Below are 20,085 nucleotides of genomic sequence, written 5' to 3'. Positions count from 1 at the left end.
TAAAAAAATACTTTTTTTAAACATACCTATAGTACAAATGGTGCAGAAGGAGAGCAAATCTCCATTCTCTGACTTGGGAGTTTGTATTTGTGAGTGATTTATTCAATAAGGAAAGATAAATTGTAATTATTTATTATTTTTCTTTCTCGGAGGGATGATTTATTTGACATTATCATACCTTCCTTTTCCTCTTGTTTCTTAATTACGAGTTTTAATTTCATTCAAGTTTTAAACTGCATTTCTTTTCAATATGTCAAATAGCAGATAAATCTGTTTTAGGGCAGCAAGACATTTATAAATGCCTCCTTCAGAATGTATCAATAAACAAATGAAGCAGAAAGGAAGATTACACCATACTTTTAAACCATATTCTAGCCCAAATTTCAGCTGGGTTTGTAGTACTGTTGGAATAGTTAAATCATCATTTAACTATGTAAATATAACAGCTCTAATTTTATGTCTCTGGACATTAAGTCATTTCATAGTTTTGTTCTGGGAATCCTACAGTGTAAGAGGATGGAGTGTTTATTTATATAAAGGTAAAGATTCTCTCCACACATCTGTGCTAGTCATTCCTGACTCCTGGGAGAGGTGCTCATCTCCATTTCAAAGCCGAAGAGCCAGCGCTGTCTGAAGACGTCTCCATGGTCATGTGGCTGGCATGACTAAATGCCAAAGATGCATGGACACTGTTACCTTCCCACCAAAGGTGGTTCCTATTTTTCTGCTTGTATTTTTACATGCTTTCGAATTGCTAGGTTGACAGAAGCTGGGACAAGTAACGGGAGCTCACTCCGTTATGCGGTTCTAGGGATTTGAACTGCTGAATTGCCGACTTTTCTGATTGACAAGTTCAGCATCTTAGCCCCTAAGCCATCACATCTCTCCCTCACTTTCTCCCTCCTTCTCTTATATATATATATATATATATATATATATATATATATATATATATATATATATATATATATATATATATATATATATATATATATATATACACATACACACACACACACACACACACACACACACATATATATATATGTGTGTGTGTGTGTGTGTGTGTGTGTGTGTGTGTTGCATTTGTGCTAATAAATAAATAAAGGCAACACAAATGTAACAAGGCAACATAAAAAAATGGCTTTCTGCCTGGATGGCTCCCAGGGTGAGTCGATAGACAGAAAAGGGAAGCAGTATGCTCCCTCCCATATTTGGGCATACCAGGGGTTGTGACACAATACATGTATGTATGTATGTATGTATGTATGTATGTATACATACATACATACATACATACATACATACATACATACATACATATATATATATATATATATATATATATATATATATATATATATATTTCTCCACAAAATTTCATGAACCAGATAATAAGTCTATATTTATTAAATAATCACATTCATGAATGGAACAAAGTCATCTATTATATTTTTAGTTGTGAATTCGGATTTCTCTTTGACTTCCAAGGTATCTAAGCTTGATCAGGAAAAAAGAAGGAAAGGAAGCGGCTCAAAGGGGAAATTCAGCAAACAGGGAAATATTTGTAATAAGAAAGCCAGATGGTTATTACTACACACCTAAGATTTTGTGATTGCTGTAATCAAAATAAAATCACCTTCTTACATTCATTGAACTGAGAGCAATCCAGAATCGCCCCTGTTAAATGTGAAATAAAATTCAGTATTAAGAATTAGATAATTAACTAGTTGGAGTACATAATGGTTAATTAGTCTGGCTGTGAGTACTCCTTTAGGGCTGTAAGGAGTTCCATATTCCTCCAAGTATGCTTTTTTTTTCAACGTAAAGTGTGAATGTTCCTAATATAAGAATGTTGCTGTTTAGTATAGAAACAGAAAAATTGTGATCGGAATGGATTTAATCTGCCCTTCCATTAATTTTGAATCCTGACTACCGAAAACAATGTTAATCTGTTATCGAGAATTAAGATAACCTACTGAATCAGAGGTGGTATTCAGCAGGTTCTGTCCAGTTCTGGAGAACCAGTTGCAGAAATTTTGTTTAGTTTGGAGAACTGGTAAATACTACCTCCGATTGGCACCGCCCCCATCTATTCTCTGCATCCCGAGTCCCAGCTGATAGGGAGGAAATGGAGATTTTACAATATCCTTCTCCTGCCACACCCACCAAGCCACTCCCACCAAGCCACGCCCACAGAACTTAGTAAAAAATTTTGAATCCCACCACTGTCCTGAATGTATGACAGAAAGTCAGTGGTCAGAAATGTTGACTTAGCTGTTTGAAGTATTCGAAGATAGCTCCAAATAGCTATTCGAAGAAATCAAATTCCAGTGAATGGAACTGCAGTTGATGGGTATGACAAGTTTAGAGAAATAAAATAGTAAACTTCTTTAAAAGTTGGACTTCACATTGAAAGCAGGGCAGGTGACGACAAGAGAAAAAAGAAGAATTCTATGAATGAGCAGTTGTCATATTCAATCCAGGATAGCTGTGTTTAATGGAAGGATAATAGAAATCTAATCTACCAGAGGTCATCAGAAGAGCCAAGTATCCATGGAAAGAAAAAAAATAAAACTTGCACCATACTCAATTGACTAAGAACCATTATTCATATCTTCTTCACTCAATATATTGGGTTATGATGGGTAGGTTATGACGGTTGTATGAATAGATGATGATGATGATGTTGATGATGATGATATCTATTCAGCCTTCTCCAACTCTTGGTGATTCTTTGGGCCAGGTCTCTCCACATCTTCCGCTGTTACACTACTTCTTTGAATGTCTATGGAGATTCTAAATCATGATCGTCTTTTTCAAAAATCAACTGGACTTTCTTTGGTTTTCCTTGAAGACTTTCACTTCTCACCCAAGAACTAATGAAGCTTCTTCGATGAGAAGCGAGACGTCTTCAAGGAAAAACAAAGAAAGTTCAGTTGCTTTTGAAAAAGCACGTTTGAGACTACTTCTTTGAGTTTTTCTATGGTCTGGCTGGTGTCAGCTTTCATGGTGTCCACCCACCATGTTCTTTGGCAGCCTGGTTTCCCCTTACAGCTAACTCTTCCCAACATAATTGCTTTTTCCAGAAGGAACTTATTATTAACATCATGGATTAGCAGAGGTATGTATATTTATGGAGAATTACAAACATCCGCATACATTATTAATTTTCATATAGAATCTTATAAACGGAGAGCAAATGATTATGTCTGCAAAGCCATCTAGGTAGTTCTTTGAAAAAATCACACTTATGTGTTCATTTGCTGCTCCTCAAACGTGTAGCTGCTCTTAGAAATCTGAATTCTGATGTTACTGAGGCTGCTTGCAGATGACCTTACCTTAACATCCATCAGTCCAAATTACCCCAATTGTTTCACCGGTGTTAAGTTTAATTAATGTGTTACTTCCAATGGTTATGGGCCAAAGTCTGGCAAAATTCACATTCCTAGTCAAATTATGTTGCTTGGTCTCTTAGGGATGACCTCTATCCAGCTCTCATTGTAAGTCTCATTAATTTCAGTGGAGCTGCTCTGATAGAGTGGCACCAAGTCAACTCTCAGTTCTGCCACCACACTAAAGCTAGAGCAAAAATTATCTGAAAATCATTTTCTTGTAAATGTTCCATTCATTTCCGTTTTCATTCTCCCTGAATGGTTGGGTGGGGGGAGGAATCAGCCATTTGCCTGAAAAATGGGACATAATGTTCCAATCCTCTACTCTTACAGATTGGGAAATTTCTAAGTCTTCAAGATTATTGATGGAATCATCATCATCACGAAATTCCACGATCTGGCCATCCAACTACACGATTATGGATGAAACATGTAACAGTTGTTAGGAATATAATCTAACAGTTGGGTTGGCAATATATAAATCATGTAACAATGTTATACCTGTTTCTTTAAATCATACCGTAAAATGGGATTGGTTGCTGTTTTCCTCAATCGGCCATAAGAGGGAGCCAGAATGACTGTTAGCTCTCTGTTTCGTTAGATGCTGGGCTGATCTGAGTGTTTTTGGAAGCTGGAAGTGCCGTGAGCTATTGTAAGTTTTGCAACTGTTAACAAACTTTGAGTACCGAACTGATTATATGATACAGGACTATGTTATTTGGATTATCCCTTAACTGAAAGGCATTGATGACTGACTGTCTTATCCGTGTATGACTTGGACTGTTTGATGGACTCTGATACCTCTATTTCCATGAAAGCAAAAGCCTATTTAAACTGCAGTGTCTCTGTATGCTGGTTTGTGTGTTCTCCAACACAACTCTCACAACGCTTCGCTGAACGTACTCGCTCTCCCAATGGGGAGCTTACCTAACACTGGTTATGGGCCCAGAGTGTACCAGACGTAGCTAAAGAAGAGTTGGTGTTGATACGCAATACCACATACAGACAGCTGTTTATCCATTGTCGTTGGGGCACTTGGTACCATGTCCAAGAATTTTATAAGATACATTAACAAACTGCAGCTTCCTGCAATAACACCAGCGGAACTGCAAAAAACTGTGCGACTTGGAACATCGTACATCTTAGAACAGTGTTTTTCAACCTTGGCAACTTGAAGATGTCTGGACTTCAAGTCCCAGAATTCCCCAGCCAGCAAATGCTGGCTGGGGAATTCTGGGTGTTGAAGTCCAGACATCTTCAAGTTGCCAAGGTTGAGAAACACTGTCTTAGAAGATACTTCGTTGATGCCTAGGACACTGGCAGCAACCCATATCAATGATACTTGTGATGCATTTTTGAATGTTCAGTTGACTGAGATTCATGTTTAATTAGTATATAATAATAATGGAGCTGTAAGTTCATAAAAACCTAGAAGTTGTAAGGAGTTATGTAGAGTGGCATCCATCTATGGAGATTCTCAGTTATCCAGGTCATAGTTGTCTCAAAGGTGCTTTTTCAAAAGGCAACTGGACTTCGTTTCTCCTTGAAAGCCTTTCACTTCTCATCCGAGAAGCTTCTTCAGTTCTTCAGTTAGAACCTGGATGAGAAATGCAAGAAATCCAGTTGCCTTTTGAAAACGCACCTTTGGTAGAGTGGCATCCTACTCAGTGTAGGAATCTAAAGTTCAGCATGTTGATGTTTTGTATTTTGCATTCTACAGTTGGTCAGTTGGCTCAGGTGTTCTCAGTGGTTTGAGATCAAGATGACTGTTGGAGAAGATGACCGCTGGTCAACTTCAAGGCCCATCTGAGCCATGGGGGGGAATGGCTGATAGCCTGGGAGATGTTTGCTTTGACTGGAAATGTTTATAAATATGATTGAGTAAAATGTTTGGAAGGCATGTAAGTACTTCATTATGATTGGATAGTATTACTGAAATAAATACCATTAATATATGTATAAGTATATTCATAAATATATATTAAAGAAACCCAGAAGATTATGCATTCAATATTTTGACAAGGCAATGGATTTACATCTCACCTCTACACGTATCTTGCTGGTGGTTTCCATAATTAAGGATAGGAGAAAAACCTTGTCAGGAATTTTGTGTAAACCATAAAAAGAGACCAGATGATGGTCTCAGATTCGGAACTGGATTATATTTAGTGCTTTCTTAAGGAACAATCACCAACAAAGAATGCAAAACATTCTCCTTTTGTTTTTGTTTTTCCACTTCTGTTTATGGATAAGGTTTTTTTTTTACTTTTACTTTTGCTTCTTTCAACAAGACTTTTTGAAACGTTTCCAACATATTCATAATTTTTACTTTAAAAGAAATCCATAAGAACTGGACAGAAGTAACAACATGAAGTTCCTAATAAGATTCGAGGGGGGGTGGGTAGAGAGATTCTATTATGTGAACAATTGATAGGCAGCACAAACATTTATTTATTAATTAAATTGATCGGCTGCCCATTTTGTTTCAAAGTGACTCTTTGGGATTGAAATATGATTGAGCATCAAAGTCAGTGTCAGTGTGAATGCTAATGTTTTAACTCCAGCTCCTAGGAAGTTTCCCAAAGTTGCTACCCTATTGTAAGTTAAGGGGATTTTTAAAAAATAATAATAGATGAGTAGTCTACTCACTCTATTTCCTTAATGTCATTTATTTTAATTCAATTTAAAAAATATATATGAAGAGATTGGGCAACCATTTGTATAAGGTATAGATATAGGGCAGTGATGGCGAACCTTTTTTTGGCTTGTGTGCCATAAGCGGAGGGAGCGCAGGGGGCTCGTGCACAGGCATGCCACACCCATAATGCAATGCACGACACCCCCAGCATGCATGCGCGCATGACAGGTGCGACCCCCCCCCATTTTTTGCATGCTTTTTTTGCCCTCCCCAGGCTCCAGAGGCTTTATAGGAGCCTGGGGAGGGCAAAAACAGCCTTCCCCCCCCAGAGGCCCTCCGGAGGCTTCACGAGCTTCTCTGAAGCCTCCGGAGTGCAGAAAAACAGTCCTACAGGCAAACCGGAAGTTCAGGAACGGACTTCCGGTTTGCTCGTAGGGCTGGTTTAAGCCCTCAGGAGCCCTCAGGGGCCTTCTGGAGGCTGCATGCTGGCTAGCTGACAAGGCAAAGCTTCGTGTTCCCTGAAAAATGGCTCTGCGTGCCACCTGTGGCATCCGTGCCATAAGTTCGCCATCCCAGATATAGGTTTTGTGTTGCATAGGTACGTATATGGTTTCTTGCCTGAGCAGGAGATTGGACTCGAAAACTTCCAAGGTCTCTTCCAATGCTGTTGTTCTGTTAAAAGAAAGAAAATTAAATCTGGTTTTGGATTTCTGCTTTCTGTCCACTTCTCTGTCCTGGTGCTTCCCAGTTTTTGGCATATAGCACAATACAAATTTAGCCTTTGGCCTGGAAATACTTATGTGCCCATGCTCGACATGCCTATGACAGCTGATATGAATGGACAATTTCCTTTCCCGCCTCTGTTTAATCAGTAGCAAACACCCATCCTAATAGGAGGACACCAAAGGCTTTAATTAAAGATGGACTTCTATAAGATAACTCTTCCAAATTGGGTATCAGATCTAACTGTGCATCAAGAAAACAATGCTCCTTTTTTTTTGGAGGAAAAAAGTCTCGATGAGTCTGATATGAATATGCCAGAGATAAGTTACAGAAGCTGCACCAACCCTTGTGGTATGGGCTTTTAACGCCATCTGGCTCCCAAAACACCTGCTTTCAAACAACAGTTCTGAATACAAAAAAGATGATCCGTTTGGACAACTTCTGCCTTAAGAGAGAAAAGATGACCCCTCTTGATTTTTTCTCCAAATGAAATAAACAATATGGATGAAGTATGGGAGGGATTAGTCTCATCTAAGCAATAATCAAACTGCCTCTTCCTATGCAACTTGTGGATCAAAGCTGTCCCAAGGGAACCTAGAATATGGAGATGGGTACAAGCAGAGGTGGCATTCAGCAGGTTCTGACCAACTCTGGAGAACCAGTAGTGGGAATTTTGAGTAGTTCAGAGAACTGGTAAATATCACCTCTGACTGGTCCAGTCCCCATCTATTCTCTCCCTCCCGAGTCCCAGCTGACAAAAGGGGGTGGGATTTTGCAATAACCTTCCCCTGCCACGTCCATCAAGCCACGTCATGCCCACAGAACCAGTAATAAAAATTTTTGAGTCTAACCACTGGGTGCAAGCATGGTGCTTCAGAGGAACAGCTCAAGCTTTTAAACACTTTTAATGACTTTTAAAGACTTTTATGGATCACATGGCTGTGAAAAACATCTGAAATACTGTTTTTAATGACTTTTAAAGACTTTTAAAGCACTCCTTTAAAAGCTGGCAGCTGCTTTTCATCCCACCACTCCATGGACTAGATACTTTGCATTAGTGGGCCATATCCGGCCCGCGGGCTGTAGTTTGAGGATGCCTGGTCCAAACACTAGCAAAAAAGAAGTGAAATGGAGTGTGAATGGATTGTAGTTGTATGTCCCTCAAGATCCTGAGCTACAAGTTAATGTCTGCAAAATTCCTGGTTTTGATTTTAAAACTGCATGATTTGACTGTTTTTTCTCTTTCTATTTATCAGATGGATGATTTTGTAGGGAAAGCAAAGATATTTTGCAGGGAATCCAGGAGAGCAATAGAATAGAATGACAGACTTGGAAGGGACCTTGGAGGTCTTCTAGTCCAACCCTCTGCTTAGGCAGGAAACCCTACAACCCTTCAGACAAATGGTTATCCAACATCTTCTTAAAAACTTCCAGTGTTGGAGCATTCACAACTTCTGGAGGCAAGTTTTTCCACTGATTCATTGTTCTACTGTCATGAAATTTCTCCTTAGTTCCAATTTGCTTCTCTCCTTGATCTGTTTCCACCTATTGCTTCTTGTCCTGCCCTCAGGTGCCTTGGAGAATAGTTTGACTCCCTCTTCTTTGTGGCAACCCCTGAGATATTGGAGCACTGCTATCATGTGTCCCCAAGTCCTTCTTTTCATTAACATACATAGATATACCCAGTTCCTGCAGCCATTCTTTATATGTTTTAGCCTCCAGTCCCCTAATCATCTTTGTTGCTCTTACTGAGATTGTCTACAAACATAACAATTGGATATTCTACTTAATGTTTTTTGTTAGGCAAGCAGGTGAAACTATCTATCACTTCAGGAGTCAAAGCAAGATTCTTTCATTGTGCAATCGATTTTTGGCTGTTTTGCCTATGTGCAATGATCATGTGCAAACATGTGTGCTGTGCGCGTGTAAGAGAAGCAAAGAGATAGCACAAATCTACATTAGAACCACTTATGGTCACGGGAGAGTGGAAGCAATGAATATTGTGTTTTGTTGATATCAGTTTTTCATATTTTCTCAAGTTATGTTACTAGCAGATTTGAAAAACAGAAGGTAAATTTTACTGAGTATTGCAATCAATTAAAATTTCTCAATATTGTGGACTAGGTAGGATCTTTTCATTTTTTGGGTCTAGCCTTTTTCTCATAAAGTCTCAAGCTTAGAAATATTTTGAAAGAGGTAGTCATGTCATATTTTTGCAGCAAACCCAACAAACTTGACTTGGGGCAATTTCAGGACTAACCAACTGGTTGTTGTGTAAGCTTTTGTGGATGACAACCCACTTTCTCCAGTTTGGTGATGGGTGGATGCAACTGAGTTAACTTCCATAATTCTTAATCAGTGTGATTTTTACAGCAGGTTGGGTTAAGATAAGCCTCTCTGGAGGAACTTCCTTCCATGCAGAACTAAGGTGGTCAAGACAAGCTAGATAAAAATGGCCTTTGGTATGGATATGGGTTAAGCCTTAAGGATTAAAAGAGCCAACAATAATATGTGGAAGGTTATATTTCTTTTTCGTATAGACTGTGTCTTTTGAACTAAAAAGAAACCAATATTTATTAAAAGTTTTGTTGTTACAGCAAAGTTTTTGTTGTTTTAATTAATAACATTTCTTGTTTTTGGTCCAGTGTGTATATTTCTTTCTCTTTTTTTAAAGCCCAACTGCTAGTAAGAGGTAATTGCTGATCATGTATCTCTTTGTTCCAGACATTTTTATAAAAGTGTATGTATTATGTATGATGTGACCTTCAAATGTCATGGATGTGTTGTGCAATAAACTGTCAATATTTGTGGTTATAAGGTACTAGATGACTTTTACAATAATTGGAACAGCTATATTAAAAGCTCTGATCACTCAGCTGGTTAAAGAGAAAGACACAGGCCAGGCCAACGTTCACTGGGGATTTTTCCCCCCTTCTGCCAAATTATTAAATGAAGAGTATAGAAGATTGTTTAAGAGGCATTGCTGTTGTTCTTTTTAAAAGAATATAACAAGAACTATATTTCCTGAGGGAAAAGTTATTTGGGATGATCTACATCCATTTTAATTAATGCCACATCAAAAATCTGTTTTGCAATTTCCTGAAAGTTTCCTTCCCTTGTGAAAAAAAATGCATCTGTCTTTCTACCTCGTTCCCAAGTGTGTTTGGATTTTCTGTAAAATTTCTTCCTAGTGGTATTTTTTCCCCTTTGTTGTTGCTGTTGTTGCAAGTTAATATTTGATTATTTGTCTCTTTCCCATTGTGCAGCCTATTGGAATTTCCTAATCTGAAAAGGCCTCCCTTCACTTGGAGGAACATTTTGTCTTGGGATTTAGTTGGATTAGGGAAAGACAGAGAACCTGTAACCTGCAGGAAAGATTCTCTAAACAATAGTAATACCACTCAGACTTATACACTGCCCCATAGTGCTTTACAGCAGGGGTTACCAACCTTTCGGTTCCCAGGGACCATTAAATTCATAGTTTTAAATCCCGCGGACCACTAATATGATCTGCCTAATGACTGGGTGGGCGGGCGTGGCTAGGTGGTCATGTGGCTGGGTGGCAGTGGAGGGTTTCTAAAATTGTTCAAACCTACTCTGTGGGTGTGGCCTCCTTTGTGGGAGTGGCTTGCCGCCCATATGACCGGATGGGAGTGGCTTGCCGCCCATGTGACCGCATATGAATATGCCGACGACACTTGTCAGAACCACCTTAAATTACCTCACACACAGCACTGGCATGCATAAGAATATGAGGCAAACTTGTTTTTTAAAAGGTATCTTTGGTTTGCGTTAAAACAACTTCAACACACGCAATGTTCTGATTGCACCACAAACACAGTAGTCATCCTTACCTTTCACAGAGGCACTGAGTTTTATAAATAGGAGCATGATAGTGTAGAATAATCATATCCAAGGACCAGTGGTGGGTTTCAAAAATTTTTGGAACCTCTTCTGTAGGTGTGGCCTGCTTTCCGGGTCCACTGGTGGAACCTCTTCTAACCGGTTCGGTAGATTTGATGAACCGGTTCTACCAAATAGATGCAAATTGGTAGGAACCCACCTCTGCTGGGTGGGCATGGCCAACTCGATGTCACTCATGTTGAGGGGCACCTTGCCAGCCTCTACTCGCCCCTCCCCTCCCAGCCACTCCTCCCCTGCCTGCCCGGCCTCCTTAGGGCCCCAACACAAAGCAGTTGCTGGAGCTAAGCAGCCACCATGAAAAGAGTTGGACAAACAGCTCAGTTCAAATTGGATTTGACCAAGAAGGAGGCTCAGTAGAAGCACTTCACTGAGGACTAGGAGCATAGCCTTTCCAAGCAGAGGAAAGACCTGCGGGAGTGCAAGGCCAGGTACTGGCGCCGAGAGGCTCAGCAGGCTGAGATGGTCAGCCAGTTGCAGGCCATGATGCAGTCCCACTAGAACAAGGTCCTCTGGCTCTTTGCCACCAGCGACACTTCCCTCCAGCCTTCTCCCAGAGCCCCGCACCAGGAAGCCAAAGTGGACCCCAAGTTGGAATTTCTGCCCCCTCCAACCCACACAAAAAAGACCCCAAAGGGGGAGACTCTCTGCAGCAACACAAACGTTCATCGCACGTATCCATCCCAGGGGGCGTTGTTTGAGGACAATTGTTTAGTGCAATATGAAAAATGCAAATAATTTTTCTGCGGACCACCAAAATTTTCTCACGGACCAACAGTGGTCCACGGATTACCAGTTGGTGACCGCTGCTTTATGGTACTCTGGGGTAGGTTTAAAATGTCAGTATTATTTGCATATTGCCCCCAACAATCTGGGTCCTCTTTTTACCAACCTTGGAAGAATGGAAGGCAGCCTTGAGTCAGTCATGATCAAAACTTCAGGCGGTGGGCAGAATTTGCCTGCAATACTGCATTCTAACCACTGTGCCAAACAACCAAAGACCAAACACTCACATACATTTTCAGTCATGTCTTAAGTACCATATTTTTCAGAGTATAAGATGTACCAAGGTTTTGAAGAGGCAAATTAAAAAAAAAGTTTTTGCACTCTGCAAACCTCCCCAAATGGTCCGATTTTTGCAAAAATGGGCCCGTTTTCCCCCACAAAAAAACTCACGAATAGCCTTTAGGGGACTTGCAGAGTGCTTCTGGGGGGTGGCCCTCCCAAAACAAGCAAAAATCAGGCCCATTTTTTTCAAAAAATTGCATGCATAGCTTTTAGGAGGCTTATAGAGTACTCCTGGGGGCTGGGGGGGGCAAAAGTGAGCAAAAACTGGCCATTTTCACTCATTTCTGCCTTCCCCAGCCCCCAGGAGCTCCCTGAAAGCCTCCTAAAGGCTCTGCACAGCCATTTGGGTGAAGGGGGCAGGGTTTCGGGAGACACTGTATTCAGTGTATAAGACGCACCCACATTTTCAGCCTCTTTTTTGAGGGGAAAAAGGTGTGTCTTATACTCTGAAAAATATGGTAGATGAATTCCAAAACTCTGCATTCACCCTTGGGCATTTTGAGGGGGGGGGACACAAAATAATTTCTCAACATTTTGAGAGAGAATGGAAAGAACAGGACTACCTTTATATCCAAGCAGGGTCGGACTTTTATAACTGACAGATGGAAATTTTGTGAATGTGCAGATCCATGATTTCTGGATATGGCTTCTAGGCTACTGGGGCCACCAGGATAGTTTTCCCCCCTATCCTTTCAACTTTAATTTTCAGATCTTGATTCTTTGTGATCTCCTCTTGGTCTTCCGTTCTACTACCTCTCAGTATTGCCACCTCTATTATCCACACTTTCTTCTTGTCCACCAGAGTTAAATCTGGTTATGTTATGAGCCAGGACTTTTTATCATTTTTATGGTTCTTATTTAAACTTGTTTTAAATAAAATGAATGTTTACTTCAAATAAATAGTAATTTTCCTTTGAATTTGTGACCTCTCCAACTCTCAATGCCTCTGGATGGCTCACAACGATGAAATGAAGAAATCACAACACAATCCATAAGAAAAATGGAGATAAAAGTGTGATGAAGTAAGGGGTCTCACTCTATCTACTCTACACTCATTCTATAAACATCTGTACTCCATAAACATCTGTACATTCTTTCTTTAGGAACCAAAAAGACCACAAAAGACTTGATCCTTTGCATCAAGAGGCAGTTAGAGAGATGATCAGAGGAAGCAAAGAGGCCCCAATGTACTTATTGATAATGGGGTGCTAAAGTACACCTATCTATTTCCTAAGATTCTGTAATCTAACCTCATTTCCTTCCAATAAACCTAACTGATGAGAGTCTGTGAGCTTTCTGGGTTGTGAGTGGCTGTTAGTGGCTTGACATAACATTAATTTCATGCTTTCAAGACACAGTGGGCTCCTTAGCTTAAGGACATGTGGTCAGATTTTAAATTCCTGATATGCTTTTAAATTTTGCAGAATGTCTTTAGCCAGATTTATGCAAAATGAATAGAACAAAAGTCTCTAAGTGTAATGCAGATTTTAATGTCTTAGTAGTATTTGTAATAGCGTTGGATTGCTACCTAGATTTTTTTTAAGGGGGTAAAGAAAAGAGTGTCACCACTGACTCCCTGAATAATGCTAAATGCCTTTTCCCATGAAGAGGAACATTGAAGCTTCTTTCTCCTTCTCCTTCTCCTCCTCCTCCTTCTCCTCCTACTCTTCCTCCTCCTCCTCCTCCTCCTCCTCCTCCTCCTCCTCCTCCTCCTCCTCCTCCTCTTTCTCCTTCTTTTTTTCCTTTTTCTCCTTCTCCTCCTTCTCCAATACAATACAATAGCAGAGTTGGAAGGGACCTTGGAGGTCTTCTAGTCCAACCTCCAACCTGCCTAGGCAGGAAACCCTATACCATTTCAGACAAATGGTTATCCAACATCTTCTTAAGACTTCCAGTGTTGGGGCATTCACAACTTCTGGAGGCAACTTCTGTTCCACCAATTAATTGTTCTAACTGTCAGGAAATTTCTCCTCAGTTCTAAGTTGCTTCTCTCCTTGATTAGTTTCCACCCATTGCTTCTTGTTCTACCCTCAGGTGCCTTGGAGAATAGTTTGACTCCCTCTTCTTTGTGGCAGCCCCTGAGATATTGGAAGACTGCTATCATGTCTCCCCATGTCCTTCTTTTCATTAAACTAGACCTACCCAGTTCCTGCAACCATTCTTCATATGTTTTAGTCTCCAGTCCCCTAATTATCTTTGTTGCTCTTCTCTGCACTCTTTCTAGGGCCTCCACATCTTTTTTACATCATGGCGACCAAAACTGAATGCAGTATTCCAAGTGTGTCTCCTCTTCCTCCTCCTTTTCCTTCTTCCCCTCCCCCTCTCCTTTCCCCTCCTCCTCTTTCAGTTTAATCAATTAATAAAGATACGGCCAAACAAAGCTACACATTATAGTGATGTTTGCTTTATTCTTTTTTTTAATGTATGCAATGTAGGATCTCCAACTTAGAGAATCCATTGCAAACCAACCTATTGTTACTCCTACTCTGCCAACCAGGAAGTACAGACTGTGTATGACACATTCAAAGTTCATCTTTTTTTAGTTATCAGCTAATTCTTTCTATGGCTTCTAACTTTTAACTTTTCTGCAACAGAACTGGACTCTTTGATGACGTGTAACTTTTGGGCACTGCCCCTGCAGCCATGCTCCACATAGAATTTCTGTAGGGGCAGCAAAGCCCACTTTCTTATAGTTTGAATCCCCCCAAAGTAAAACTGTGAAACAGGCACTAATTTTCCACCAGCTGACCACAATCCATTTCCATGGGTAAGATTCCCACCCTTGCCTGCCTACCAGCTCCATATTTTTCCCAATCCTCTTAGCTGTGAACCACTATTAAACCATGTGGCCTTCACACTAGCCTCTTTTTCCCAACCAATCCAATTGTTGTTTTTTTAAATGCATCAAAAGTAAAATAGTAATGGGAGGAAGGTCAATTTTTCATCCCTTAGAATGGTGTTGTATCATCCTATGGTCAGAATAATTGCAGCAATTGCTAAGTCAGCTTAATATGAATACAAGGGGATGTGACTTTATAATCCCTTGGAGTGTCGCATCCAGTTTTGGTTGCCACTATACAAAAAAAAAAGATGTTGAGACTCTAGAAAAAGTGCAGAAAAGAGCAACAAAGATGACTAGGGGATTGGAGGCTGAAACATACAAAGAACAGTTGCAAGAATTGAATACGTTTAGTAGGACCATGGGTGACATGATAGCAGTGTTCCAATACTTGATGGGCTGCCACAAAGAAGACAGGGTCAAACTACTGTGCAAAGCATCTGAAGGCAGGACAAGAAGCAATGGAGGGAAACTAATCAAGGAGAGAAGCAACCTAGAACTAATGAGAAATTTCCCAACAATGAGAACAATTAATCAATGGAAGGACTTGCCTCCAGAAGTTGTGAATGCTCCAACACTGGAGATTTTAAAGAAGAGATTAGACAATGATTTGTTTGAAATGATGTAGGGTCTCCTCCTACAGGGGGTTGGACTAGAAGACCTCCAAGGTCCCTCTTATTCTGGCACTGGATAAAGGGAAATGCTCAGTGTTATGGTTATGATTATTGGAGGGCTGTTGTTGCCACATATTCATTTCTCTGAACGCTTGTACTACCCAGGGAAGCTGCCTAGCCATCTCTATTAAACTTGATCCGTTTTTCCAAACCTAGTTATCTTTTCTTAAGAGTTAGACAGTCACTCAGAATGCAAGGCAGGGTGGTTCTTTTGTTTCTCCGTGTCATTCAAGTGTCTAACAGGGGGAAAAAAATAATAAAGTCTATATTTTTCATTTACCAAAAGAGCTTTTTGGTATAATCTTCATTTCTAATTACACAAACAGGGCAGAGCTATTTTCTCCTCACTGGTAGGCTTTCTTCCAAATCAGCTCTAAAATAGCTCTTTGTTTCAACAAATTCTTTGCCGATCCATATTAATGCTTAACAGTGTAACATGACCATACATGGTCACTTAAAAAAAAAAAGCACCCTAAACCCTTTGATAAAACAACAAAAGAGGCAAGTTGTTAAGAAGCCCAAAACGATGGTAGCTCTTGCAGAATATTTAACATGAGGGTCACTTATTAAATACCAAAAGCACTGTTACAAACAATAACTGTGACTTTCAGGAAAAAAAAATGGAATTGATGGCATCGTTTTTAGATTTCAAAAGGCAGACAATGGAGAGCATTCTCTGTTTTTTTTTTTTTTTAAGCAATTTTATTCTCTTGGACAAATTGGCTGCCGGAGGAAGGCTAACTTTTTTGGGGGGGTTTAAAAGCTTGGCAGAAATTATCTTTGGAAATTCCTCGCTGACTTTAAGTTGGATGATTTCTGTTAATTTCTCCAGGGGAAGGAGAAATTGTCCAATAATATATCAAGGGAAGGAGTCCCCCCTTAACTATGTTAGTAAACATCTCAAAAGGGGAAATGTACTTTCAGATTTTGTTAATATCACCTTTCAATAAAGTAGAATTAACCCCATCTGGTCAAATTTGCTGTTTGAACCTCTCTCTGTGTGTATGTGCATGGGAGGAGGGGAAGAGAGGGAGGGGGGAGAATGGGGGAGAGAGGGAGAGGGAGGGAGGGAGAGAGAACAGAAGAAAATTCTTAACTCAATTTAGGGCCCCATAAATGTATGGTTTTTAAAATAAGGTCCTTGTAGGTAAGGCTGGCCCCACTAGACCAATCTACTGACTATAAGTTAAGTAGAAAGGACAATTCTCCAGACCACCCATGTGTTCTCCTGCCTTTCTGTTTTCCTTTTCCCTTTTTCGGAGGGATTAGTGCTAAACACGACAGCTTTTCAGCCTCACCAAAAATGAATCTGAAGGATGGGAAGGGGGGGGGGGGAATCAATTTTGGGTCAAGTGAAAATCAGTCTCTTACATCTGCAAAGCGAGCTGTTTATCTTACAAATTTATTCTTTTTTTATTGGGCCACACATATCCTAGGCAGCAAGATAAAAGAGAAATGTCTAACAAGCTGTCATTAAGAGTGACGTCCAGCAAAGCATAACTAGTACTCCGATCTCATAAGTTTATCTGGAGTGGCTGGTTAGTTTTTAGCTATCTGTTGATCTGCGTTTTTTCTTTCTTTCTGTCCTGCTGTATAATGTTTATAGAAACCCCAAACAAAAATAAAAGGATCCTTTCACACATTCGCGGTTTTCCACTTTGTACACGCCGTCTTAATTTTGCACACGCCCGAGCATTTTCTTCTACTGAATTTTGTTTCCTGTTCAGTGCAGTGCTAATGATATGACAATTAAAGTTTCCAGAGGAATCCAGCAATATAAAATAACTCAGTCCACCTAGATTCTATGTTGCATTACTGTTCAATGTTGTAGAGACTTTCAGGGTTTATATTCATGCGCTTCCCAGCTTTCTAACAACTATTTTGTGTTAAGATTTGCTGGAAGGTCAAGCACAACACTCAGGGACATTTATTCTCATGCTTCTTTTATCCAATTGTTTATTGTTTTCATTCTAAGAAAACAAAAAAGCAAAGCTTCGATGCTCAGGGGATGTTAATTTGCTTGTGTGTGATTTGCTTGACAGGTATTTTCACCATTTTTCACCTTTCAGAAACACACCTGTATTTACTTTATTGGCTATCGGGGAAATACATCCATAAAACAGTTGATGCATTCCCCATTTTTGGGTGAGTTCAAATGGAGGCTGGAGAGAAATTCTTTCAATAGAAGAAAATATTTGTAGATGAAGTTAAACAGTGGGGTCTTTGATGCTTTCTTAGTTTGGTTGTTTGCCTGTAGATCAGTGGTGGGTTTCAAAAAAATTTCGAACCTACTCTGCGGGTGTGGCCTCTTTTGTGGGAGTGGCTTGCCGGCCATGTGACCTGGTGGGAGTGGCTTGCCATCCATGTGTTTTCTCTCTCTCTCCCTCTCTCTCTCTTTCCTTCCTTTTGTCTCTCTGTCCCTTTTTTGTTTTCTTCTTTCATCTCTCTCTCACTTTTTCTTTCTTCTTCTTTTTTTTTCTTTCTTTCTTTCTTTCTTTCTTTCTTTCTTCCTTTCTTTCTCTTTCTCTCTCTGTGTGAGTCTGTCTGTGTGCGTGTGTGTGTGTCTGTCTGTCTGTCTGTCTGTCAGTGGTGGGTTTCAAAATTTTTTGGAACCTCTTCTGTAGGTGTGGCCTGCTTTCCAGGTCCACTGGTGGAACCTCTTCTATCCGGTTCAGTAGATTTGATGAACCGGTTCTACCGAACTGATGCGAACTGGTAGGAACCCACCTCTGCTGTAGATGCCCAACTACATTGCATCATCAGTGCCAGCTATAATAACTAAGATACCTCGGTCCAGCTTCCCCCAAACCTGCTTATTCTGAAGCTGGCATCAGCGGAGAACAAGAACAGTTAGAGCTACAGTGCAGATAAATCCAATGTGGAAGTTATCTGAGATAAAGCTGTGGGTTAAAGCTCTTTTTTTTGTCTCTTGGATGCAGAATGAAGTAGGAATAATCATGTGACACAATTAAATTGTGATGGCATCTCGCTCTATAGGAAAGAATAAAAGAAAAGCTGTAGCTTGGTATAATTTATGTGACAAGTTCCCACAAACATTGGGTACAGTCCATTTAATGGGTGAACAATTTTTAAATCTCCTTGATTTCATTGTGAGAGATTTGCACATCTGCTTAGTCTTCTATTAAAACCAACAGTACTTAATGAATTAACCAAAGGCTTATATTTAAAAGTGCTTAATTTCCTGTGCATTACGCCTAATACCATTAATATTAGTAGTATCAATTGTAGTAATGATCTTACCGCTTTCTTTAGTCTTCAAAACTTTTGAAAGGGATGCACAGCTTGGCTTGCATACGCCTGCATATTAACAGTCAAGCAAAGGCAAGAAAGGGAGGGAAAAAAAAACTTTTCTGGAAAAAACACAAGGAAGGAAAAGTTTTTGTGGTTGTTTTTTTTTTTTTTAAGGATGAGAAAGTACTTAATAGGAATGAAGCAAAAGAAGAAATCAAACCAGCTGCTGACACAGCTGTTTCTTTTCTTGTCTAATTCAGTTCTGTATAAAGGTACCATATGCTGCTTAAAAACGATGATGGGAAAGATGAAATAATTTAAGAGAATAACAAGAAAATACATGAATTGTCAGCATTCTGTCAGATTTAAAAGAATGAAACAGGCAGGTGTAGTATTGACATGTTTCACTTTGTGTTGCATTAGCAGTTTGAGTGAGAACAACTTCTTGACATGTGCTGAAGTGATGTGAGAACGTTCTCTCTATTTCAGATGTTGGAGAGGAAGCTGGAAGATCTGCCGGCATCCAGCAGTCATCACTGCTGAGAGATAGGAGCCTTGGGTCTGCTCTGAAGGACTGTCCCTACTGTGGGAAAACATTCAGGACATCCCATCACTTAAAAGTTCACTTGAGGATACACACAGGTGAGGCCTCCTCATAAAACAGTGATATTTTCATACAGAAAAGAAAGGGATGCACAAAAGATGTTCTCTCAAAGTATTGAGACTCAACCATGTCCCACAAGAATGATATCCACATTCTTCTTCCTACCATTTAGTAAGCGGCAGAGCTGGCCATGTCATTAGGTGGGATGAAGGAAACCGAGATGGAAGGGGCCAAAATGTAACCTCTCACTTTTTCAACCCATGCCAGGATCGTGAACTTCTTGTTGTAAAGCTCTCAGCTTTGCAATCCAAAAATTTCCCAATGTCATGTACGAATTGATGATTATTTGAGGTTCTTTCTTGTTTCTCACATAAGGACAAAATCTTGCCAAATGGAGCATTCTACTATCTGCAATATAGTCGGTAAACTATTAGGGAGAGGCTGTCTTTACCCGCTTTCTCTTACACATACAGTAATATCTCGGCTGTGTTGCCTCTTACTTCTCTGGGGGGCCCCTCCCTCCCTCTGTACCTTCCTCCTGGAATTCCACATCCTCATTCCATTCCATTATACCTGTTTTTTTTCCCTAGATCAAAGGACCAGTCCATCTCTCCCTCCCTTTCTCCCTCTCTCCCTCCCTCTCTCATGGGATATCCATTTTTGAAAAACACTATGAAAAATTGTAGGGTAAAGTTGCTGGGAATTAAAACTGATTTTGATTCAGAAATGTTTTCTGCCATTGTTGCTGACCATCAAACAGTTTATTAGCTAGCTGGCAGTAATAATTTAACTCCACACCCATTGCTAGTTTCCCCCTTGTCTTCAGCAACATTGTCCCTTATTGCCTGAACCAAGGACCAACTGTCCCCATTTATGCCATTCTACTGCAGCCAGATCAGAAGATCACAGGGAGGGGGATCTCCTTAACATGTCATATTATTTGGACAAATGTGTAGGAAAAGATAGGAAAA

The 20,085-nt window shown here is 40.0% G+C and overlaps 1 protein-coding gene across 1 annotated transcript in view; it reads left to right on the top strand.

Annotated features, from left to right (window-relative positions):
* ZNF536 (zinc finger protein 536) overlaps window positions 1-20,085 on the top strand; it is a 259,457-nt gene that overhangs the window by 49,859 nt on the left and 189,513 nt on the right. Inside the window, 1 exon segment of the mRNA XM_032231130.1 lies at window positions 19,000-19,152. Within this exon segment, the coding sequence (XP_032087021.1) occupies window positions 19,000-19,152 (153 nt within the window).

This window comes from Thamnophis elegans, chromosome 14 (assembly GCF_009769535.1).
Source record: "Thamnophis elegans isolate rThaEle1 chromosome 14, rThaEle1.pri, whole genome shotgun sequence".
In the NCBI taxonomy this organism is placed as follows: Eukaryota; Metazoa; Chordata; class Lepidosauria; order Squamata; family Colubridae; genus Thamnophis; species Thamnophis elegans.
This window is presented reverse-complemented; position numbering and strand designations above follow the sequence as displayed.